General features: G+C 40.6%; 1 protein-coding gene across 11 annotated transcripts in view; it reads left to right on the top strand.

Moving 5' to 3' along the window:
- PTPRM (protein tyrosine phosphatase receptor type M) overlaps window positions 1–22,198 on the top strand; it is a 720,827-nt gene that overhangs the window by 232,440 nt on the left and 466,189 nt on the right. For all 11 annotated transcript variants that reach the window (XM_074944607.1, XM_074944608.1, XM_074944612.1 and 8 more), the window contains exons 3-4: window positions 5,508–5,779; window positions 21,222–21,300. In XM_074944607.1, the coding sequence (XP_074800708.1) occupies window positions 5,508–5,779; window positions 21,222–21,300 (351 nt within the window). The remainder of the gene's footprint in view (window positions 1–5,507; window positions 5,780–21,221; window positions 21,301–22,198) is intronic.

Raw genomic sequence — 22,198 nt, forward strand, 5'->3', positions numbered from 1 at the left:
TCATACTCACCGGCCTGATCTAGACCCTTCATAACAAAATATTTCTGAGTTGAAGTCCGTATATGAAAAAGTATCTGAAGACCAGGTCTGTTTCTCTGTTGTATTTAACACTCTTCTTTTAAGTATTGAGAGCCAAAACCATCATTTGATCATGCATGAACAAATGATACCCTACTATTTCAGCTACTGCATCACCGTTTCAGTAAAATTATTTTTGCAGGGTAGATTACATGTATTGTCATGGTCCAGAGAGAAAACTGATCACTGTACAGGAGTCATGAAAAACCAACAAAGCAAATTTCTCCACTTACTAGGCATTTTTTTCTTGCGTGAAAAATGATGCTGCATTCAGTTTTATTGGACTTGACATTCCAGATATAAAAACTGTCTTTCAACAAGTTGATGTGACACTGTGAGAACTTGCAGCAGTGACTGAAAAATATCTCTTGTGCCATTGTCCATCATTTCTGTAGGCGAGTATATTACTATTCCAGTTGTCAGATTATCTAGTACAAACTAGACCCATTCATTGTTCTTGGGCCACTCCATCTTTTGGTCATACCTTTTTATGCAAGAAACTCAAGCTAAGCTTCTGGAAATATAATTTATTATTTATTACTTGGAATAGCTGGTGAAATAAAGATTACAGACAGGGTCTTTCCTTCCTTTGGTACTTCTCTCACCTAAAACTCCCATTGATGATAATGAAAGTTACAGGGATGTTTTGTGTCTAGAATAGATGCTTTTGTTTGCTCTTTCTTTAGTTTTTGTTCTTTCATATCTTTCACCTTTTTGGAGGTAATATTTTGATGGTTTTGATATGAAACACTAAAACTTTTCAGTGCTGAATGAAGTACCAAGTACTTGCTGAACTACCGCTGAATCATATGCATGTTTTGAAAACAATTAATTGTTCAACCACTGATTTATGTTTTTCTGTTTTGTGTTTTTAAATTCATCCGTTATTTAATTTATTTAGACTCTCTGGTCAAAATCTTGACAGGGATGACCAAAATACATGGGTGACTAATATGTACACCTAAATAAAAGCAGTCTGATTGTTCACAGATGCTGAGCACTCCTGTTGGCTTCAGTGGGAGCTGTTAGTGTTCAGCACCTCTGAAAAGCAGGCCACTTTCATTTACATATAGGTGCCTAAATATGGATTTAGGTGTCTCGTACTAGAAACCACATTTAAACTTCTTGACTTATATTACCATAATAAACCTCATATTTAAACATGAGCATTATATCTAAGCAAATAATTTATTGTAAACCAAGCACTTCTGTAGTTGTTGGCACATTTGCAGTGTTTTTCTACTAAAAATGCACATTGAGTATTATATTTTTCCTTTTGGTAACCCAGTAAATTTCCTATTTTCTTACAGGTGATCTCTTCTTAATAATGCATGTTTCTGTCTGGATGATACTGATGAGCAGTCGCATTAATTTAATGCAGTACCATTCTCATATTGCATCTTCTGTATACTGTACAATATGTGATAAACCTTTCTGGAGAGCTGAAATGCTATCTCTCTTGCAAAGAATGTCATAATTTTTCATTCTTTGTAGCTGAGAAAGTCAAGACTGTTTTGCTTTTGCAGTCAAAACAGAGTGTTTATCCACTAATTTATCTAATTTATCCACATGCACAATATTTATATAACCATCTGGCAGAGCAATATTTTAGCAATCAATGTAACAGATGAGAATAGTAAAAGTTGATAGGGAGAGAGAGAATTTCTACATGACTTACCTTTGAAGATAAGTTGATTAGGTTTTGAAAAGCTTAATAGAAAATGTTTTAATGGGTTCAATTTGCATTTGTCTTTCCCGTATACACTGTCTATGTTTTAAGAAAAATGTATTTAATGTTTTCTGTCCAAACCTTGCCAGTTTAATAGTATGAGATTATTCTCATGGGAGATGCAAGATTTAACTAGATATACTTATTAAGGACCAAACTCAGATGTGTTGTCCATGGTTGTTCTTGCATGGAAGAACATGCAAGAATGTTGTCAATGGAGTTGCTTCTGTTTACCCCTGATTTTAAATTTGTTGTATGTCATTTTGCAACCATTGAAGGTGATCTTTTTCATATCAGAGAAGGTGCTGATGAAAAATTTGCACTGTACAATATCAATAATGCACATATTAATAAAGATAAAGACCAGCTAACTGACAGATCTCAAAAAGTAGTTGGCAACTGGGAATCATCAACGAGAGCTGTTTTGGGGAAGGGGGTTACACAGGGATTGGTACTAGGCCCAATGTTGTTCAACATTTTCATCAGTGATCTGGAAACAAATATAAAGTCATTGCTGATAACATTGGTGGATGACTCATAGATTGGCAGAATAGTAAATAACGATGACAACAAGTGATCTGGATTGTTTGGTAAGCTGGGCCCATGCAAATAAAATGCATTTTAATACTGCCAAGTGCAAAGTCACATATCTAGGAACAAGGCCATACCTACAGAATTGGGGATAGCATCCTGGCTCTGAAAGAGATTTAGAGGTCATAGTTGACAAGCAACTCGACATACTATCCTAGTCTGATGCTGTGGCCAAAAGTGCTAATGTGATTGTTGAATAAATGGGGGAGTAGTGATTAAGAGTAGGGAGATGATTTTACTGCTGTATATATTCATTGGCAAGACAAACGGGAATACTGTGTACGGTTGTGGTTTGCACATTTTAAAAAGGATGTTAAAAAATTGGAAAGTGTGCAGAAGAGAGACACAACAATGATTTGAGGTCTGGAGAAAATGCCTTACAGTGAGAGATGTAGAGTTCAATCTGTTTAGGTTATCAAAAACAATACTGAAAGGTGACTTGATTAGTGTACCTTCCTGGGGAGAAGATATTAAGTACTAAATGTTTCTTTTATCTAGTAGAGAAAGGCATAAGAAGAACAGTCAGACAAATTCACATTAGAAATAAGGCATGCATTTTTAGCGGTTGGGTGATTACCCATTGGAACAAATTACTGAGGAAAGTGTTAAATTCTCCATCTCTTGATGTCTCCAGATCGAGACTGGGTGCCTTTCTGGAAGATAAATTTTAGTCAAAAACAAGTTATGCTTTAGTGAAACACAAGGTGTTTGGCGCAATACAGGGGATAACTGAATGAAATGTAATGGCCTGTATTGTACAGGACGTCAAACTAGACAATCCTCATGTCCCTAAACTTTTTGAATCTATATAAAAAGTTTGCACTGTGAGTTTGTATACTGGTCCTTGAACAAAAAGATGGCTTCACCTTCAAAGTTGTTGGTCATTAGGACCTTCACAGGTTGCAAATCAAATAGTCCCAAAAGACCCTTCTGAATCAGGCTACCTGTCATGGCTCTATTACACCGCTTGTATCTCATTTCCTGAAACCATTAATCAAACAATTAAAAGGCTGAATTTATTTTATTCTCAGCTACTTCTTGCCTCATGAATTAGAAAGAAAATTGCCAAATATTTTTAGATAAGCAGCTAAAACAGCTCTTCTAAATGTCATACTATAACTTAATTTAGTTTTCATTAAAGATTCACTTTTCTTATAAAGAGAATCACATCCCTTATCTAAATGGAACCGATAGGATGACTTCTGTTTACTGGGAAGTTCTTTGCTGCTTGCTTTTTTCCTTTTAAAAAGTTGGATCTCAAAGATCTTTTTCACTATGGGTTGACAGTGTCTCTCTTTTCTTAGTCCAGTGATGATTGTTCATGTGTTTCAAGTCATATATAACTCATCTATTCAAGCTTTGGAAAACTAAGTGATTCTAATGTAGTCATATAAGAGTTTTATGATTCTTAATACTTGAATGTAAAAAACTGTGCCATGTCACAGAAATGTTTGGATGAACTTTTTAAATGGTTTAAGAAAAGGATAATTTTTCTCTGACACTGCAAATGTTAGGATATGTGAAGATCCTCCTCAGTTTTTTGTTAATGTAGTCCATAAACACTTTAAATGTTTTGCTGGTTAAAAGAAATTATAACCAGATTTTTTTTAATCCCAATGACTTCCATTCATGTTAATAAAGCAAACAGGCCTTGGCCCAATGTGTAAAAGTATTTACTATTACATGATCATATTATGCAATAATAGTTTATAAGGAGTCAATAATACACGATCAGTTCAGATCCCTCATTATTGCAGCTTATTGTAGTTTTTATCAACTTTGGAAACTGTATTATTTTTGTCTAGGGTGAAAATGATTTGAGGATTTTTGCTTCCTGAATAGTTTAACACAGCTAGGAAACCAGGTTCTTTAATCTGTATATCTATGTAAGACACATGAAAGATCTGGAGTAAAGTTTCCAAGTGTGCCTAAGTCCCATTTTCAAAAGATTACTTAAGGAGTCTGTCTCATTGAGATCAATGGAAATTAGGCTCCTAAATTCCTATAATCGTTTCTAAAGATGGGACTTAGCCACCTGATTTGCTTAGGCAGAATGAGTCCTAGTTTATTTTTGTGAAATTACTTGATCGTCCATTTACACCTCAGAGTTTCAATGACATATTCATTTTCTTGTTTGGGGGGAACATAACGGAACTTAAATTATCTTAAATGATCTTCGGTCAGTTTGTCCTCTACTCAGATTATTCATTCAATCGTATTTTAAGTCCATCCTTGGAACAATAACATAAGTATTTGGTAGACAAGCGTCCACGTAGGGTTTAAGTTTTAGTTTCATACAGAAATATGAATTTCTGAAAAAAACATTTGTATCATTCTAGTCAAAGAGCTGTACAGCAGTTACAGTTCTGTATCTATTCATCACTAAACTGATCCCTTCCAATTTTTGCTTCAATGGAATGAGTTTGTTACTGATGAAATGAAGAATCTTTTTGCAGGGTGATTAAGATCATGTGAATGCTGTTTTAATTGCTTTAGGAGTGCAACCTTTACACTTTACTGATCTGTTAGTTTGTTTGTTTTTTACTTAGAAATTCAAACACAAACCCCTTTTTTTAAAGCTTAATTAGCATGTCTGATCTTTTCCTTTCCACAGTCTTGGTAGGCCAGAAGTGTCACCTCAATGAAGGTCAAATTTCATAAGTCTCAAAAGTGGCAGTGTGGTTTGGTGGTGGTTAGAGCAGGGGCCTGGGATTCAAAGGAGATCTTTGGGCCTGATCATCCTGTCATTTGTGCATGCATAATTCACCTTGACTTCAATGGGAGTCATGTACCCACACATGATGCAGTGACTGGGACACTGGATTCTATTCCTAACTTCCATTGACTCATCATGTGGCCATGGGCAAGTCAGGTAGCCTTTCTGTGCCACTACCTGTCAAATCAGGAAGATAATACTTACCATGCTTCTACAATACATACGACACTTGGAAAAGGTCCTTCAGATCCTTGAATGAAAGGCCTGGTATAAATGCAAAGTGCTATGATTGGACATAGAGCAGAATTGTTATTTTCCATATTTAAATAGGGGATGATGGTGGCAGCAAACAGACCGAACCTGTGCCTGAGACTGTGGCTGTTTGTTTTGCAGGATCTTTCATGCTGGTGAACGCTTCTGGGAGGTTTGCTGAACAAAGAGCTCACCTCCTGCTACCCCACCTAAAAGAAAACGACACGCATTGTATCGATTTCCATTACTACGTTTCAAGCAAGAGTGGGTCCAATCCTGGTTCTCTGAATGTTTATGTGAAGGTCAATAATGGTCCGCTTGGTAACCCCATCTGGAACATGTCCGGAGCAGCTACTGGCACTTGGAACAGAGCAGAGCTGGCAATTAGTACCTTTTGGCCTAATTTCTATCAGGTACATTTTATTTGTTAAATTTTGTTTCTCACGTTGAACAGATTTGCAGCCTAAATTTACAACTTGCTCTTTGTCATCAGCAAGACTGAATACAGGCTAAGATGACCTGATTAGTGAGTAAAAACGAATGTATGTTATGTTGGTCAGTTTGTTTTAACTGATCTGTTTTGTGGTTGATGCTAAATATATATTTGCATATTTTAATGTTTAAGAATGGATGATTTGTCATTGTTTTCAATGGCGCAGGATTTCACCCATTACCTGTACATCAGGAACATTAGAATTTAGTAACGGAAGATTTTATAGTGTTAGGCTTGTTTGATTTGCTTTATATTGATAACGCTCAATTGTGGCTCTAGAACCAGATGCGTCTGAGTTCACAGGCCTGAATTGCAATTTCAGTTTGTAATTTTAGTTTTTGAGAACACTTGATTACAGCAGCATTTTTCTGATTAGAGCCTAAGGAGCTTAACATTGCCGTTTCTTAAGATGCTACCCCTCTGTAGGAAAGTTTACCATGATTCCACAATCACACACATGTACACCATACACCCCACACCCCAAAAGGATGTCGGGAGAAGGGGATTTTGACAAACTTCTAATAAAATATTCCTGTACCATTAGGATGAGGCTAAAATGCCATGTTGATAGAGATACAGGCAATCTCAGAAGACATTCATGTGCTCTCTCTATCTATATAATCTGCATCAAATTTCAGCTAATATATTTTAGCTAATTGAAGTCTGAGGAATCAAGATACTTCCAAATAGCCTTTCCCACTCCTCTGGGACCAGTTTAACAGAAGCCTGTAGCTCAGGCTCCCTAGATAACTGCAATCTGGCTTTTCAGGCTTAGTCACAGCCGATGGGGAAGATTCTCAGCTTTTGTAATTTGATGTAGCTCCAGTGACTTGAATAGAGTTACTCTGATTTACACCAGCTGAGGATCTATCTCTCTGTCCCCAGCTGCTGCGCCTTCTCCTGCCTCTTTGGTTGCATCCGCTTCCTCAAGGATCTCTGACACAGTCTCCTCAGTTTCCCCATCACAGTTACAGTCTCCACAGCTGTTTCTGTACTCGTCACTGCCTACCTTGGTCCCACTGCTCTTAAAGCTTCCCCTCTAATGAACTCCTTAACCTTCGTCTTTTGTCACAAAATCCCTGGGAATTGAGTCTTTCACATCCTATCCAGAACTTGAGTGTCTTTCCCAGGGACCATTTATTACTTACTTAGCACTTATTACTCCTCACAAGGCGTCAGCCATCTTCTCTCTGCCCCACTTCCTAGAAAGAATAGGGACAGGAAAAACCTCCATAGCAGAATGTGCAGTGGTCTTGCAACAATAGTGATGGAAGCCCATTATTTGGCATATATAAAAGATGATGGGACAATCTACAAATAAATAAGAACTGCAGGAAAACATCCTGCATTGATAGGGATGGACTAGGTAATGTAACAATAGTTTAGTTTTTTGTTTTTATAATTGTAGCAATACCCAGCTACATGACAGTGCTATACACTTCCAGTCCATTAATAGGACACCCACAGGGTACCTACCAACAAATAAAATCAAAATGAAGCCAGAAATATGAACACAAGCTACATGTTTTAACATGCTAGTGTTTTAAAGGAAAGGTATTTGTACAATGCAGATCTCTTAAAAACATTTTTGAGTCTATTTTCCTGATGATCCATGAAAAATGTAGGCAAGTAACTCCCACTAATGCTAACTGAATAAAAGCAAGACTGATTATTGTGGAGTAAATCCAATTCTAGTCAAACATTTTAGTATTTATTTGGTATTTAAAGTGGTTTTATCCTGCATATTATTAACATAAACAGAGGCAGAGCATTTAAAAGATTTAATAATTAACATTTTGTTATATTGTATTCCTTTAGTTATTTGTGTTATTGGTACCATTTATGTCAGGTTTCCATTTAGAAATGACTCTTTACTGTGCTCAGAGCCTGTACTTGTAATCATTTTAATCCAAGATACATTTTCTTTGTACCAGGTAATTATTTGTGTAGGTTTCACCCTACATGGCAAACTACTGTACTAGATATATAAATGGTTTCAGAGTAGCAGCCATGTTAGTCTGTATTCGCAAAAAGAAAAGGAGTACTTGTGGCACCTTAGAGACTAACCAATTTATTTGAGCATAAGCTTTCGTCAGCGACAGCTCACTTCATGGGATGCATTGTGCTGTAGCTCACGAAAGCTTATGCTCAAATAAATTGGTTAGTCTCTAAGGTGCCACAAGTACTCCTTTTCTTTTTTTAGATATATAAATAACATTGATAACCTGCCTCTACCAAAACTAATTGTAGGTTAATTACTTGTCATTTAAACTTAAATTGTCAAGTATTCTGATTATTAAGATATATTTAATTCCTCAATTAATTCTTGTTCTAATTGCTGCTACTTAAAACCTGCCCCTCCCTTAGAGCTGCACCAGTCAGGAAGTATTGGTTACGTGTTTTCAGCAGAGGGCAACAGAATAAAAGATCTGGTTTCTTTAAGTATATATGACCTGCTTGCTACCTCTTTAATACGAGAAAAATCTGTTGTTTCACATAGGTTATTTTGTGTTGTCAGATCAGTGTGGAGTATTAAAATGTGCTTTAATTTTTTAAGCATAAGCAATTGTACAACTCCACAGATTGTGAGATACAATGCCCCCCCACCCCCGCTGAGTTCAGGTTGGTGAGTTTCTCAGCTAACATTGCAAATTGGCAGTTAGACATAACTGCTAAGGCCTTGTCTACGCTACAGAATTTTGTCAATCCAAGTCACCCTGACAATCAAAAACTGGTATAATTACATCATTTGTGCATTGTATAGCGGCTAGCCGAGGCTCGACCCTCTCCGGGGCGGTGGGGAGCCACACCAGCTCACAACACACAGATAATGTTTGGGGAAATTAGTCCAGCCGCGGGAGTCTCCCTTGGCGGCCCTTGCAGCAACTGAAACAAGCACCATAAGCCCGGGCCCTAGGTCAAGGCAGGGCAACAATAAGTCAGGTGCTCAGGCCCTCCGGCAGGGGCTGAGCAGTAGCAAACAGTATGTAGAAGTGGGCCCAGGCCCTGGGTCAGGACGGGACAACCAAGTCAGTAGCTCTGGCCCTCAGGCAGAGGCTGAGCAAACAGTTCAATAGTAGCAGGCCCAGGCCCAGGCCCAGGCCCTGGATCAGGGCGTGGCAACCAAGTCAGTAGCTCTGGCCCTCAGGCAGGGGCTGAGCAAACAGTTCAATGTTAGCAGGCCCAGGCCTCTAAAGGACCTGGAAGAAGGGGAGACTGCCACCCAAGGGTTGGGTGGCAGGGGGGACGCAGGCCCTCCCACTCTACTGCATCCCAGCCCGGGGCCTAGCAGCGGCAGAAGGCCCACTGCTGTGTCAGTGGGGCTCCTGGCCGCAACACACTGTCATAGGCTCTGGCAGTTCCTCAGCCAGACTATGGTCAGCTGTCCCCGGGCTACTTCCTGATTCCCCCTCTTGGGGTACCTGGGTCCAGGGGGTATCCTCCAGGGCATCCAGCACCAGGGGTTCCTCAGGGTAATGGGCAAGTGGCAGGCCCGGCAACTCCTCTGGATAGCGGGTGCAGGGCAGGTCCGGCAACTCCTCCGGGTAGCGGGCGCAGGGCAAGTCGGGCCAGTCCTGGCGTGCACCTTGGGCCGCGGGGGCTTCCCAGTCGTGGGCCAGGCTGGAGGCATCTGGCCTCCCCAGCGGCTGGGCCCCCAGTGAGCTCTGAGGGTGAGCTTTTATACTTCAGGTTGCTGCCTTACCCTCTGAGGGCCGGGCTCAGAGCTCCCTAGCTCTGCCCACTCCGGCAGCTGGATGGGCTCATCCCTCTCCAGGGTGGTGGGGAGCCACACCGCCTCACTACACGCATGTTTACACAACGTTCCTTCTATTGGTGGAGCACATCCATAGTTAGTGCTCTAGCGTCAACAGTGAGAACCGTGCACTGTGGGTAGCTATCCTACTGTGCTACTTGCCACCTTCTGCAGCTAGGAATTGTGGGAAGGGAGAGTGGATAACAGTGCATCATGGGTGTGGGCTCAGTGTCCAATGATGCAGGTTTTTTGGTCCCATCATTCCATGGACTGCGTTTCATGGCATTTTTCAATGGCCCCTGTTTGCTGTGCACCCGCCATCTCTTTCTGAAAAGATGGATCCTGCACTGCTCTCTGCTGTTGTGGTCACTGTTATGAACACATTTCAGCTGGTCATACAGTATGTCACGAGCGCCAAATGTGAACAGGAATCAGAGATGCCTGACCTTCTGTGTGCCATGGAAAGAAACAACACCAGATTACTTTTGGCATTCACAGAGTAGTTGTACACTGTGGACCGTCATTTCTGGGCTTGTGAAATAAGCACTGAGTGGTGGGATTGCATCATTATGCAGGTCTGGGTTGACAAACGGTGGCTGCAGAACTTTTGGATGCGGAAAGCCGCCTTCCTGGAACTGTGTGCGGTGCTTGCCCCAGCACTGAGGTGCAAGGACACCAAAATGAGAGCTGCCCACTTGGTGGAAAAGTGCGTGGTGATCACTGTGTGGAAGCTGGGGACTCCAGACTGCTACCAGTCAGTGGCAAATTAGTTTGGAGTTGGGAAGTCCACCACTGGGACTGCGTTAACAACAGTGTGCAGAGCTACAAAGGACTGAGACTCACAATGTGTGTGAAATAGTGGATGGGTTTGCACAATATGTGCAACTGTAGCAGGACGATAGATTACACGCATATCTCAATTTTGGCCCCAGACCATCTGGCGACTGAGTACATCAATAAAAAGGGGTACTTCTCTATGATATTGGACGGTTTGTGGATCACTGTGGGCGTTTCACTGACATTAATGTGGGGTGGTCTGAGAAGGTGCATGACGCATGCATCTTTAGGAACACTGGCCTGTACAGAAAACTGCAAGCAGGGACTTTCGTTCCAAACCAGAAGATTCCAATAGGGGATGTTGAAATGCCAATAGTGATCCTGGGAGACTCAGCGTACCCCTTACTTCCATGGCTCATGAAGCCTTACATGGGAAACCTGGACAGCTGCAAGGAGCACTTCAACAATACGCTGAGCAGGTGGAGAAGGCCTGTATAATGTGCCTTAGGCAGATTAAAAACAGGCACTGCCTTTATGGCAGGTTAGACCTAAATGAAGAAAACATTCCCATGGCCATAGTAGCTGGCTGTGCGCTCCATAATATTTGCGAGGCTAAGGGTGAAAAATTCCCCCGGAGTGAAGCGCAGTGACGGATCACCTGATGAGTGATTTTGAGCAGTCAGACACCAGGGCTATTGGCGGGGCACAACGGGGGTGCTATTTGAATCAGGGAGTCTTGAGGCACCATTATGACAATGAGCACCAGTAATATGTCGTTCTCTACAGCACTCCTCCATATTTTGTTAACTTGCTGCCTTCCATGAAAATTTTGATGATTTCTGACCATGATATGTAGTCAGCAAATGATCAAATTGCAACTGCATATTAATTTCAGCAGCAATCACCATGTGTGGGAGACACATAAAGACTGGTTATCTTTCAGAGAGTATGTTTTTATTAAATACCAATTAACAGCACATACAAAAGGCTTGATGGGAAGGGAGATAACAATGAAGGGCAGTGTGGGCTTTTCCAGTTGTGTGTAAGTTCAGCTATCATTTTGGAAGCTGCCCAAGGGGGTGGAATGAACATGGTACCAAGATGGGCTGGGAAGCTGCAAGGAATGTGTGGGAGGAGTTTGGGCAGGGCCTGGAAAGTAGTTCTGTATTGGCTGCGGGGGGGCCGAGCATGCATGTATTCTGCCTGCAGCATGATTAGGGACTTCAACATCTCCTCCATCACTTTTATAATCTGCTCCTGGCCCATTAAAATTTGCTCCTGGCTCTCCTGTCCTGTCCTGTCTGTTTTATAATTTTCTTTTCAAGTGTCTCTCCACGTCCTGCATTCTTATTTTTCTACCTCTGAGGATAGAAGCACCTCTTGAAACGTGTCCTCCTTGTTCCTCCATATTTGCTTCCTTATCTGGTGTAGGCACTTGCAGGTGTGTGGACACACCTAAAGGACACATCTGCAGAAACACGGGACACAATAAACAGAAGCATGATTATTAGTGCACCTCTTTTTAAATATGAATCAGTTTCTCACTGTCCCTTGGTAAGCACACAGCTTGGCACGGGGCTGCCTCAGTATGGGACAAAGGACCTAGAAGGTTTTTAAAGAGGATCACTGCAGAAGACTAGGGACAATATTGTAAATTCTACCACCATTTCCACAGGCAGGGGTCATTGAAACCGATATCTCATTCCTGAGGATAAGCAAGGATGCATCTCCTTATGCTGCTCGCCTGTGTGCCACTTTGGTCCTTACACAAGTGAATGCCAGTTGACACGGCAAAATTTCCTACAATGGGGGAAAGAACAAATCAGCTCTGCCAAGGAACCTGCAGCAGAGGATTGACAAGTACCTCCAGGAAAGTTTCCTAGAGATCTCTCAGGAGGATTCCCGTGAAGTCTCGGTGTGCTGTTCTGCTGCACTGCTTAGCTGCACAGGGGAATGTGAAGCACACTCAAACACAGCTCGTCTTGTACATTTCTATCTCTTTACCCACTTCTAGAATATACAAAGCAAAGGACAGCTTTACCTCATATAACCAAGTAGCATCAACTCAAAAAGATTACTTACCAGAGCTCACCTCTCCTGCATCATGCATGCCAGAGGTGGCCTGCTGAGACTGGCTAGACCCCCTCCAAAGTGGAAAAGAGGTCCCAACTTGCCACACCACAGGATGACCCTGCCATGTGCGCCGCATTGTCCTCCAATTCAACCTCCTCATCCACGACTTCATCCTCGGGGTTGAGTCTGCTCTCCACTGTCTCTAGCCCTGATGAAGTATCCACAGGGCTCTTGGTGATGGAGGTGGGGTCGCTGTCGAGGAGGTGGACACCATCCTTTATAGAAGCAGCAGTCTTTGGTGCAGCACCAGAGCGACGGTTTGTCTTCCTTGCCTTCTGGTATGCCTACCTCAGCTCCTTTATCTTCGCACAGCACTAATGTATGTCTCATTCATAGCCCTTATCCAACATGCCATGAGAAATCTGACCGTAGGTATCAAAGTTCCTATGGCTGAGTGGAGCTAGGACTGCACAGCCTCCTCTCCCCAGCAGACCCAATAATTCAGGTGTACTCCTAGCAGGAGAGTGTTTTCTGCATGGAGCCACCATGATCAGCTAAGAAGATCTGGTGTGAACTCTCCACGCTGAGGAAACAGGAAGTAGAATTTCAGAAATTTCCAGGTCCTGAAAGGAGGAGGGGCAGATGCCTGTGTACGTGCGTGCAAGGCAGTGGAGTTTGAGCCGCTGACCAGAGCAGTCAGGATGGGCATTGTGGGACACCTCCTGGAAGCCATTTATAGTGATATAATTAAGCGCCATGTCTAAACTGTCATTTTGTCAATCTAACTTTGCCGCAAAAAGCTCTGCGTTTCTTGTCAAGGTGGTTTTATTTTGTCAGCAAAGCGGTTTTGTCAATGGAAGGAGCATTGTAGTGTATAAACCGCTACTATTTTGTCAACAAAATTATGTAGGGTAGACAAGGCCTTAGTTATACTCACTGCCCTCTTTTTGAATGATTTGCTTTCTAATTCATTCAGTCTGGAAATGCAGAAAAAGGGCTGTAATAAAACTTGATTTAAAAAAAACTAACAAACATCCTTTTAAAATAAAAAATGAAATTTGAAGAAAGATACAAAGTATTTTTAGTAGAGTATTCTTGTCTTTAGGTTATTGTACTTTATTTAAACATCATCTCTTAAGTAATTTGAAGGGCTGAGAGGGAATAAGAATTCTGTGGGAATTCTAGATTTCTTTCTAGTAACCACACACACGAGTTTGAAGGTATAACTTTACACGAAGTTGGCTTTTACCCTTTACTGTCCAATACCTTTCCCTATAAATGAGGAGTTTAGGGAATATAAACTACTAGATCCATCCTGTCTTTCCAAAACTGGCTGAAATTGTCAATCACATCATTACCTGAATGTACTGTACTTGGTGCTTGGGAATTTGGTTCAGACCCTGTACTTTAGAGTTTATCAGGAAGGACAAAGAGTGAAGTTTCTTGTACAGTAAATGTCACACTCACATTCACATGTGGCTTATATGTGGCATCAGTTGGGCTTAATACATTTAAAACTAGAAACTGATAAATTTTTTAAGTATTGCCCTATGTCCCAGGGGCTAAAAAAAAAAAAACCCTTGTTAAATTATGTAATTTATTACTAGAAATTCTGAAAAAGATGCATCTCTGGCTGGGTCATCCAAGTTTTAAAAATTGCTTTGTTTTAAACTTTATGTGACAGGGTCAGCCCAGATGGCTACAGGAGAGTGGTGGGGTTTTTTGTTTGGTTTTTTTTTTTTTGTGTGTGTGAAAAACTGATCTTTATTTTTGAGAAATATACAAACTTATTCTGTCATTTCTCCATCATCATCATCTTCTTCTTCTTCTTCTCCTCCTCCTCCTCCTCCTCCTCCGATGTACAGGACATTGATACATCTTATCAAAACTTCACCAAGGTGTCCTGACAATGCACCATCTATGTATTCTTCTGTGTTTGCAAGCTGCATGTTCATGTAGCCGTCGACAGACACCAGGTAACCCTTGTACTCCATCCCTCACTTCAGCTTCACTATCACCGGCTTCCCTGTCAGCCCATTCAGGAAGGGCTTGGGGTTCAGGGGCAAGCTCATGGTAACGCTGCCTGGCATGGGCAGCAGTAAAAACAAAAATTCCTCACAGGGCCGCATGTGCGCCCGCTGGAGTCTAAGAGAAAGGCAGGAGTGTTAGAAAGCAGATATATTAGTCCTAGATTAAGCAGGTCCATTTTCCCTGGGTAAGGTAACAGGGACAGTTCCGGAACAAGAAGTAACTTGCTGGAACAAATTCAGGTAAGCAGGCTAATTAGGACACATGGAGTCAATTAAGAAGCAGCTAGAATCAATTAGGGCAGGCTGGCTAATCAGGGCACCTGACTTTAAAAAGGACCTCACTTCAGTTTGTGGTGTGCGTGCGAGGAGCTGGGAGCAGGATGTGCAAGGAGCTGAGAGTGAGAGGGTGTGCTGCTGGAGGACTGAGGAGTACAAACGTTATCTGGCATCAGGAGGAAGGTCCTGTGGTGAGGCTAGAGAAGGTGTTGGGAGGAGGCCATGGGGAAGTAGCCTAGGGAGTTGTAGCTGTTACACAGGTGTTTCACGAAACACTGTTAGACAGCTGTGATCCACAGGGCCCTGGGCTGGAACCCAGAGTAGAGGGCGGGCCCGGGGTCCCCCCAACTCCCTGTTAGATACAGGAAGAATTGACCTGAACTGGGGGTCTGACCCATTTTCAGTGTTTGGCATGGAAAGACATCCTTCTTTAGATTGCTCAGGTTGGCAGTAGGCACTTAAATTCTACTTTATGTGCAAATTTGGAAGCGGGATGGTAGTAGTAGGGGAGAGTGATGGTGTAAAATACAGTCAAAGAAGAGAGCTATGGGGAGAAGAGTATACTATATACATAGGGGAGAAGTGAGGGTGTGCTGTAAACAAAGAAACCAATACCTGCCCTGGGATGTAAAACTAATAGAAATCTCTGCAAGAGTATTGATTTTTTTTTCCTTCTTCTTCTATATCTTTACATTAAGTAGACTTAATATACTTTATTTCCTTCTCTTTTTCAAATAGATATTTTTAAATTATGTGAATTACAAAGTGTATATAATGAGGTACGGTCCACCTTTTGACTAAAAGTATTGTAATTTCTTTGTAACAACAAAGGCAAGAAGTGAGTAAGTGAGGTCATGCATTAGAGATAAAAATTACTTATTTCTTTTGTTCTTTGGAACTGGCAAGTTATCTCCAACAGCACATTTTCACTCATAAGCATTATGATGGTAAGCAAACTCAGTTTCTTTGTTCACATATAGAAGGGGAAGTGGCAGAAATGAAAAGTTAATTTTGCTCTTCACTGAAGCAGGCAGGATCAGGGACGGAGGGATGTTAAACCGCTTCACTATTTCCTGTTTGGCAGGCATCTGAAGAATAGCCTGATGTAAAATATCTCTCAGCCAGACATTCAGCATAGTGTTTCATGAGCAACTGAAATCAGTGTTTTAACCAGTTGTTTCCTGACTGATAAGGCAGCAAAATAATTTCCAAAGAAACAAAGGACTATCATGTTTAGTGCAGCTTGCTACGCTAGAATGTTGTTTTATTTGGACTAATATACCTCATGTATTGTCTTCAGATGTTGTGTCAGCTGTGATGAAATGGAAAGTTGAGAGCCTAGAGTGAAAATGTTTACATTCTTCAGATCAGGCAACTCATCAAGTGGAAAATGATGAAAAAACTGTACATGGTTTTCACAAGAAATACAGGATGAAGGAGTTATAATCTGCTTCATGGGGGTTTTTTTTGTTTTGTTTTTTTAAATGAGGTTGATAAAAATTCAGAAATAATTAGTAATGGTGTAAAAATACAGCCAAAGAAGGGAGCTAGTAGGGGAGGACAAGTGTAGTAGAAAGCATAGGGGAAGGGTGAGCATGTGCTGCATACAAGGAGAGCAATGCCTGTCCTGGGATATAAAATTAAAATTCCCCTACAATTACCATGCGGTTTCCATTCTGCATTCAGATTTTCACTTATGCATATAAAGCAGCATTTAAGTGTCAAGTGCCAATAATTGCAAACTTCCTAGATACACAATTTGAATACTGGGCCAAATTCTAATCTCAGTTACGCTATTGTAAATATGAAATAACTCCACAGAAGTCATTGTAAATTTCCACCAGTGTGACTGAGATCAGAATCTGACTTATTGTGTTTAAACCTTGTCATCTAATGAAGGCATTCACCATCAAATGCACATGCATAACTGTGGAGTAAGCTGGGTCCTTTCAGTAGCTCCTTCACAAAATGACCCCCCAGAACATGTATGTAGTTTGAGTGACATAACCCTCTGCATGTGAAACTGGAAACCTCTAAAGAGCTGCTGTTTGACTCCAAGTGATATTATGGTTTGATCATACACCTGTCTTTACACTCTGCTATCTGAAGTAAATAGTTCCTGAGTTCATATGATGCGTATAGGGAGGCAAATGTTTATACATCTGTTAGCTAACTCACCTATTTACATTTAGCGTCATGTTTTCATGACAATAGACATTTAGGAGAAACCTGCAAGCATACATGTGCATTTTTGCACGTACTTTTGTTCATGCAACTACTGTGGTTGTCTGCACAAAGAGAGTGTTTACACACATTGACAGCTACTTATATCCCTTACCAGTTCTTTGATATACAAATAATCTATTTGCGAGTGCGATCACACTGAGCGTATGCTTGAGATGTTTTTAAAAATCTGGTCTTTAACTCTAGTATACATGGACAACCAGCATGTTTACTTGTGCAAGTGGAGTATTTATTGTTTAAAAATCACTGTATGACTTGGGATTTATAATCTCATCAATGAGTTTTATACTCTTATGTACTAGTATAGATGTACTAGTAATTTTAAAAATGTGTGATCTGCGTTGGGTCTGTCAAGGTTCCTTCCCCAGTCTGAACTCTAGGGTACAGATGTGGGGACCTGCATGAAAACCTCCTAAGCTTACTTTTACCAGCTTAGGTTAAAACTTCCCCAAGGTACAAACTATTTTACCCTTTGCCCTTGGACTTCCACTGCCACCACCAAACATTTATCTGGGTTTATTTTTATTAGGAAAGCGTCGTTTGGAAACGTCTTTCCCCCCCCAAATCCTCCCAACCCTTGCACCCCACTTCCTGGGGAAGGTTTGGTAAAAATCCTCACCAATTTGTGTAGGTGACCACAGACCGAAACCCTTGGATCTTAGAACAATGAAAAAACATTTAGTTCTTGAAAAGAAACATTTTAATAGAAGAAACAGTAAAAAGAATCACCTCTGTAAAATCAGGATGGTAAATACCTTACAGGGTAATTAGATTCAAAACATAGAGAATCCCTCTAGGCAAAACCTTAAATTACAAAAAAGACACACAGACAGGAATATTTATTCTATTCAGCACAGCTATTTTCTCAGCCATTTAAAGAAATCATAATCTAACACATACCTAGCTAGATTACTTACTAAGTTCTAAGACTCCATTCCTGTTCTGTCCCTGGCAAAAGCATCACACAGACAGACACAGACCCTTTGTTTTTCTCCCTCCTCCCAGCTTTTGAAAGTATCTTGTCTCCTCATTGGTCATTTTGGTCAGGTGCCAGTGAGGTTACCTTTAGCTTCTTAACCCTTTACAGGTGAAAGGATTTTTTTCTGGCCAGGAGGGATTTTAAAGGCGATTACCCTTCCCTTTATATGTATGACCGGGTCAAATTCTCTGCTGGAGTAAATGGGCAAAAGTGGAGCCATCCTCGTTTACACCAGAAAATTTTGGCCCATAATCTTCATGCATTAATCAAAGTATAAGGGAATACCAGTTACTGATGCACATGCTAATATTGTTTTAGAACACTGTGAACAGATGAAAATTATAGTGTGACAGGGATTTTCAGCTTTTTGTAGCACGTGTCATGTCTTTGAGTAAAGTGAAAGGAATGTCAGTGATGCCTTTTCAGCTGAGGTATGTCACTGCTGGTTGTGGTATCTTTCACTTCACTGACATGCATATTATGTGTCAAAAAGGACTCAGTCCTATTCCTATTTAAGATGGCAGCAGTCTGGCCATTGACTTCAATGGGAGCATGATCTGGCCCAACGTATTTCAACTAGTACTACTGTTGATTGAAACCTAACGCCTGTGTGACAGTAACTAGTTCAGCAGAGAGTCCAACACTGCTTTTTTCATTATATGTAATATGCTTTTTTCATATTTTTGGTGTGTTATCTGGGAGTATGGTAGAATATTTTAGATCACTCAGTGTGTCTGGTCTGTTATAAATGTCTTGTTTAAACTATCCTAATCTTTCTATCTATGAAATTCCTAGAGAGCTTATTTTGTATTTAGAAGCTTACAGCTTTGTTTGTTTATATCCATATTGGAACAATCAAGAACTTTGCTCCAGCCTTTCATATAGTTTCTGGGCTGAATACTACTGAACATTGTAGTATTTGGAAAATGTCCCCCTCTGCTCCTCCCCCTTCCCCGGAAATGTCAGTGCAAATGAGAACAATTTAAGCTTCAGTGGGAAGAAAAAGAAGTATTTGAAAACTGAAAAAAATTATTCAGCAATGCTGCTGTGGTGCCTCAATGGGAGTTACATTTCGGGTGCCTCTTGCTCCCATTCTTTATTGGCCGGGCTACCTGGTCATACAGCATTTCCCATGCTGCACCATAGTCTGTCTGATCACTCAGATACCATGGTGTATCATAGGAGTCCATGGCCAGGATACTTCCTGGGAGATGTAATCTGTCTAGGGATCCCAGCCCGTGGTGGAGTACTTGGGGCATGAGACTTGCAAACTACAACTCTCATGAAGCAGTGCAGCAGCTTTTCCAGTTACAAATATTTGGGGTTTGGGGTGGTTAGTTTTTCTATGAAAAATATGACTTTTTAATGAAAACCAGACACTTTAAAAATATATCTATTTGGTTGAAAACCCAGCTTTGCACCAATAAACAGTCGTGTTGGAATATTTTCCAACCAAAGCCCTATTGGTCATTTATTTAATCTCCTCCAATATTTTCCCAGAGAATTTGGCCTTACTTTAGAATTAGATATTTAAGGGTCACTAGCTGTAACTGAAGAATACTCTTACATACATTTTTTGAGCAAGAATTGTTCTGTTGAGTTTTAAACTGCCAGTCTTTCTCTTTTGGCGTTGGTAAGTTTTTGTTGTTGGCTGGACCCACGAGGAGAATTCAGAAAGACATGCTGAGATTTTAGTTTGGACAGAAGGTGATTGGTTCGGAGTCCAGAGGTAGATTTGTTATAAAGATGATGGACCTCAGTCCGATGAGACCCCCATCAAAAGGGGGAAAAGTAGCAGGAGCACCAAGTGAACAAGACATCAAAGGAGCAGTTACAGAGGTAGGAGAGGGCGGAGCCAAGAAAGCCCAGGAATGACAGGATTTCAAGAAGAGGAGCATTACAGTCAACAGTGTCAAAGGAAGCTAGCAGATCATGAAGGAAGAGGATGGAATAAAAGCCCTTATATTTGTCCTGGAAGAATTCATTAGGGACCTTGGTGAGAGTTGTTTAGTGGAGTGTAGGGAGTAGAAGCCACATTTGTGGACTGGGGGTCCAAAATGGAATTATATGAGATGAGTTTAAGGCTGCTATTCATTCAGTTAGTATCAGAATGAAGGGCAGAAAGAAGGTGGAGTGAAACTTTTAGTGGGAGTTGGGACTAAAGCCAGGTTTTTTTAAGATGGGACAAACCAATTCATGTGTCTGTTGGGAGGACGAGGAATGATGAAGAATACTGTCACATCAAGATTTTATTTTAAATTCATGATCCTTGATTTTATAGTGTTTATTCAACAGCAGAAAACCCATTACCTTGTTTTAATATTATACTAGCTCCATATTGTCATTGTGACATATTGCATTCTGTATTGGACTCTTGTCATTTAAAACATTGCAGCAAAGGAACATGGTAAACTTGTGTTTTTATGCAACTTCTCCAAGGTCAAATATAGAGTATACCTGTGAAATGTCTTCCAAACTTTCTTTGTATGCTTCTTGAGCACAGTAGAGAAAAACAACTAGGGATAAATTTCCACAGAAAAGCAGTATTAAAAAATAGCAGGATTTGAGCTAGCATGTCCTGAGCGTTACTTTGAAAAAGTACCCATTAATGCCACTGGCATATTTTTTTCCTGTTCCGCAGAAACAGACTTGAGTTGTTCAAAGCAAGGGCTGCCAAAGTTTGGAGACATTTACTTTTGAATGCTCTTAATTCAGCTGACAAGAGCAGTCCATTTATCTTGTGACCTATTTATAGTCATCAAACAAACTTTAGCCAATGGATCTGCTTTACTTAACATAGTACAGTAGGTGGAAGATTAAGAGCATGTCTAATGCACTCATGAAAATAGCCATGCATATGTCTGATACACTTCACTGCAGAAATGTGGCTATACCGTATAATTGTCATGTATGAAATATAAACAGGTTTATACTATAAAGGGCAGAAAATGAAAAGTTAATCTGACTGCTGTGTAGATCCAATATCTTTTGGAGTCTCTTTAGTGTGTTATTTAACCCACTGGGGAGTAATGTTGTGAAAATGTTTATGTTCTGGTCCTAAATTTTTTGAAAGATGCATTCTTGGCTGTTTATTATGAGTTCTCAACATATTATTTAAATAAATACTTAGTTGTCTTATTTTTCCATAGTAATTTAATGGATATAAGAGACTTTATTTCCACTGTGTAATTACAGAGTTGTAAACTGAACTTCTCTCTTCACTTCTCAGGTTATTTTTGAAGTGGTCACTTCAGGTCATCAAGGATATCTGGCTATTGACGAGGTGAAGGTTTTGGGACATCCGTGCAGTAAGTGCCTATATTATTTTGGAACCGTCTTTCTAAAATGTATTTGAGACAATATTCCAATATATGTCTGTCAAGGTTCCTTCCCCACTCTGAACTCTAGGGTACAGATGTGGAGACCTGCATGAAAGACCCCCTAAGCTTGTTCTTACCAGCTTAGGTTAAAACTTCCTCAAGGTACAAACTTTTACCTTTTGTCCCTGGACCTTATGCTGCCACCACCAAAGTGTCTAACAAAAATAACAGGGGAAGTGCCCGCTTGGAAACATCTCCCCTCCAAAATATCCCCCCAAGCACTACACCCCCTTTCCTGAGGAAGGCTTGATAAAAATCCTCACCAAATTGCATAGGTGAACACAGACCCAAACCCTTGGATCTTAAGAACAATGAAAAAACAATCAGGTTCTTAAAAGAGAATTTTAATAAAAGTAAAAGAAAAATCTCTGTAAAATGAGGAAGGGAAATACCTTACAGCGTAGTCAGATTCAAAACATAGAGAATCCCTCTAGGCAAAACCTTAAGTTACAAAAAGACACAGAAGCAGGAATATACATCTCATTCAGCACAACTTATTTTATCATCCATTTAAACAAAACAGAATCTAGCGCATATCTAACTAGATTGCTTACTAACTCTTTACAGGAGTTCTGACCTGCATTCCTGCTCTGGTCCTGGCAAAAGCATCACACACACACACAGAGGACCCCTTGTTTCCCCCCCGCACCTTCCAGCTTTGAAAGTATCTTGTCTCCTCATTGGTCATTTTGGTCAGGTGCCAGCGAGGTTATCTTAACTTCTTAACCCTTTACAGGTGACAGGGTTTTGCCTCTGGCCAGGAGGGATTTAAAGGTGTTTACCTTTCCCTTTATATTTATGACCATGTCTAAAGCAAAGGAAACAG

This window comes from Natator depressus, chromosome 2, assembly GCF_965152275.1.
Source record: "Natator depressus isolate rNatDep1 chromosome 2, rNatDep2.hap1, whole genome shotgun sequence".
Taxonomy (NCBI): Eukaryota; Metazoa; Chordata; order Testudines; family Cheloniidae; genus Natator; species Natator depressus.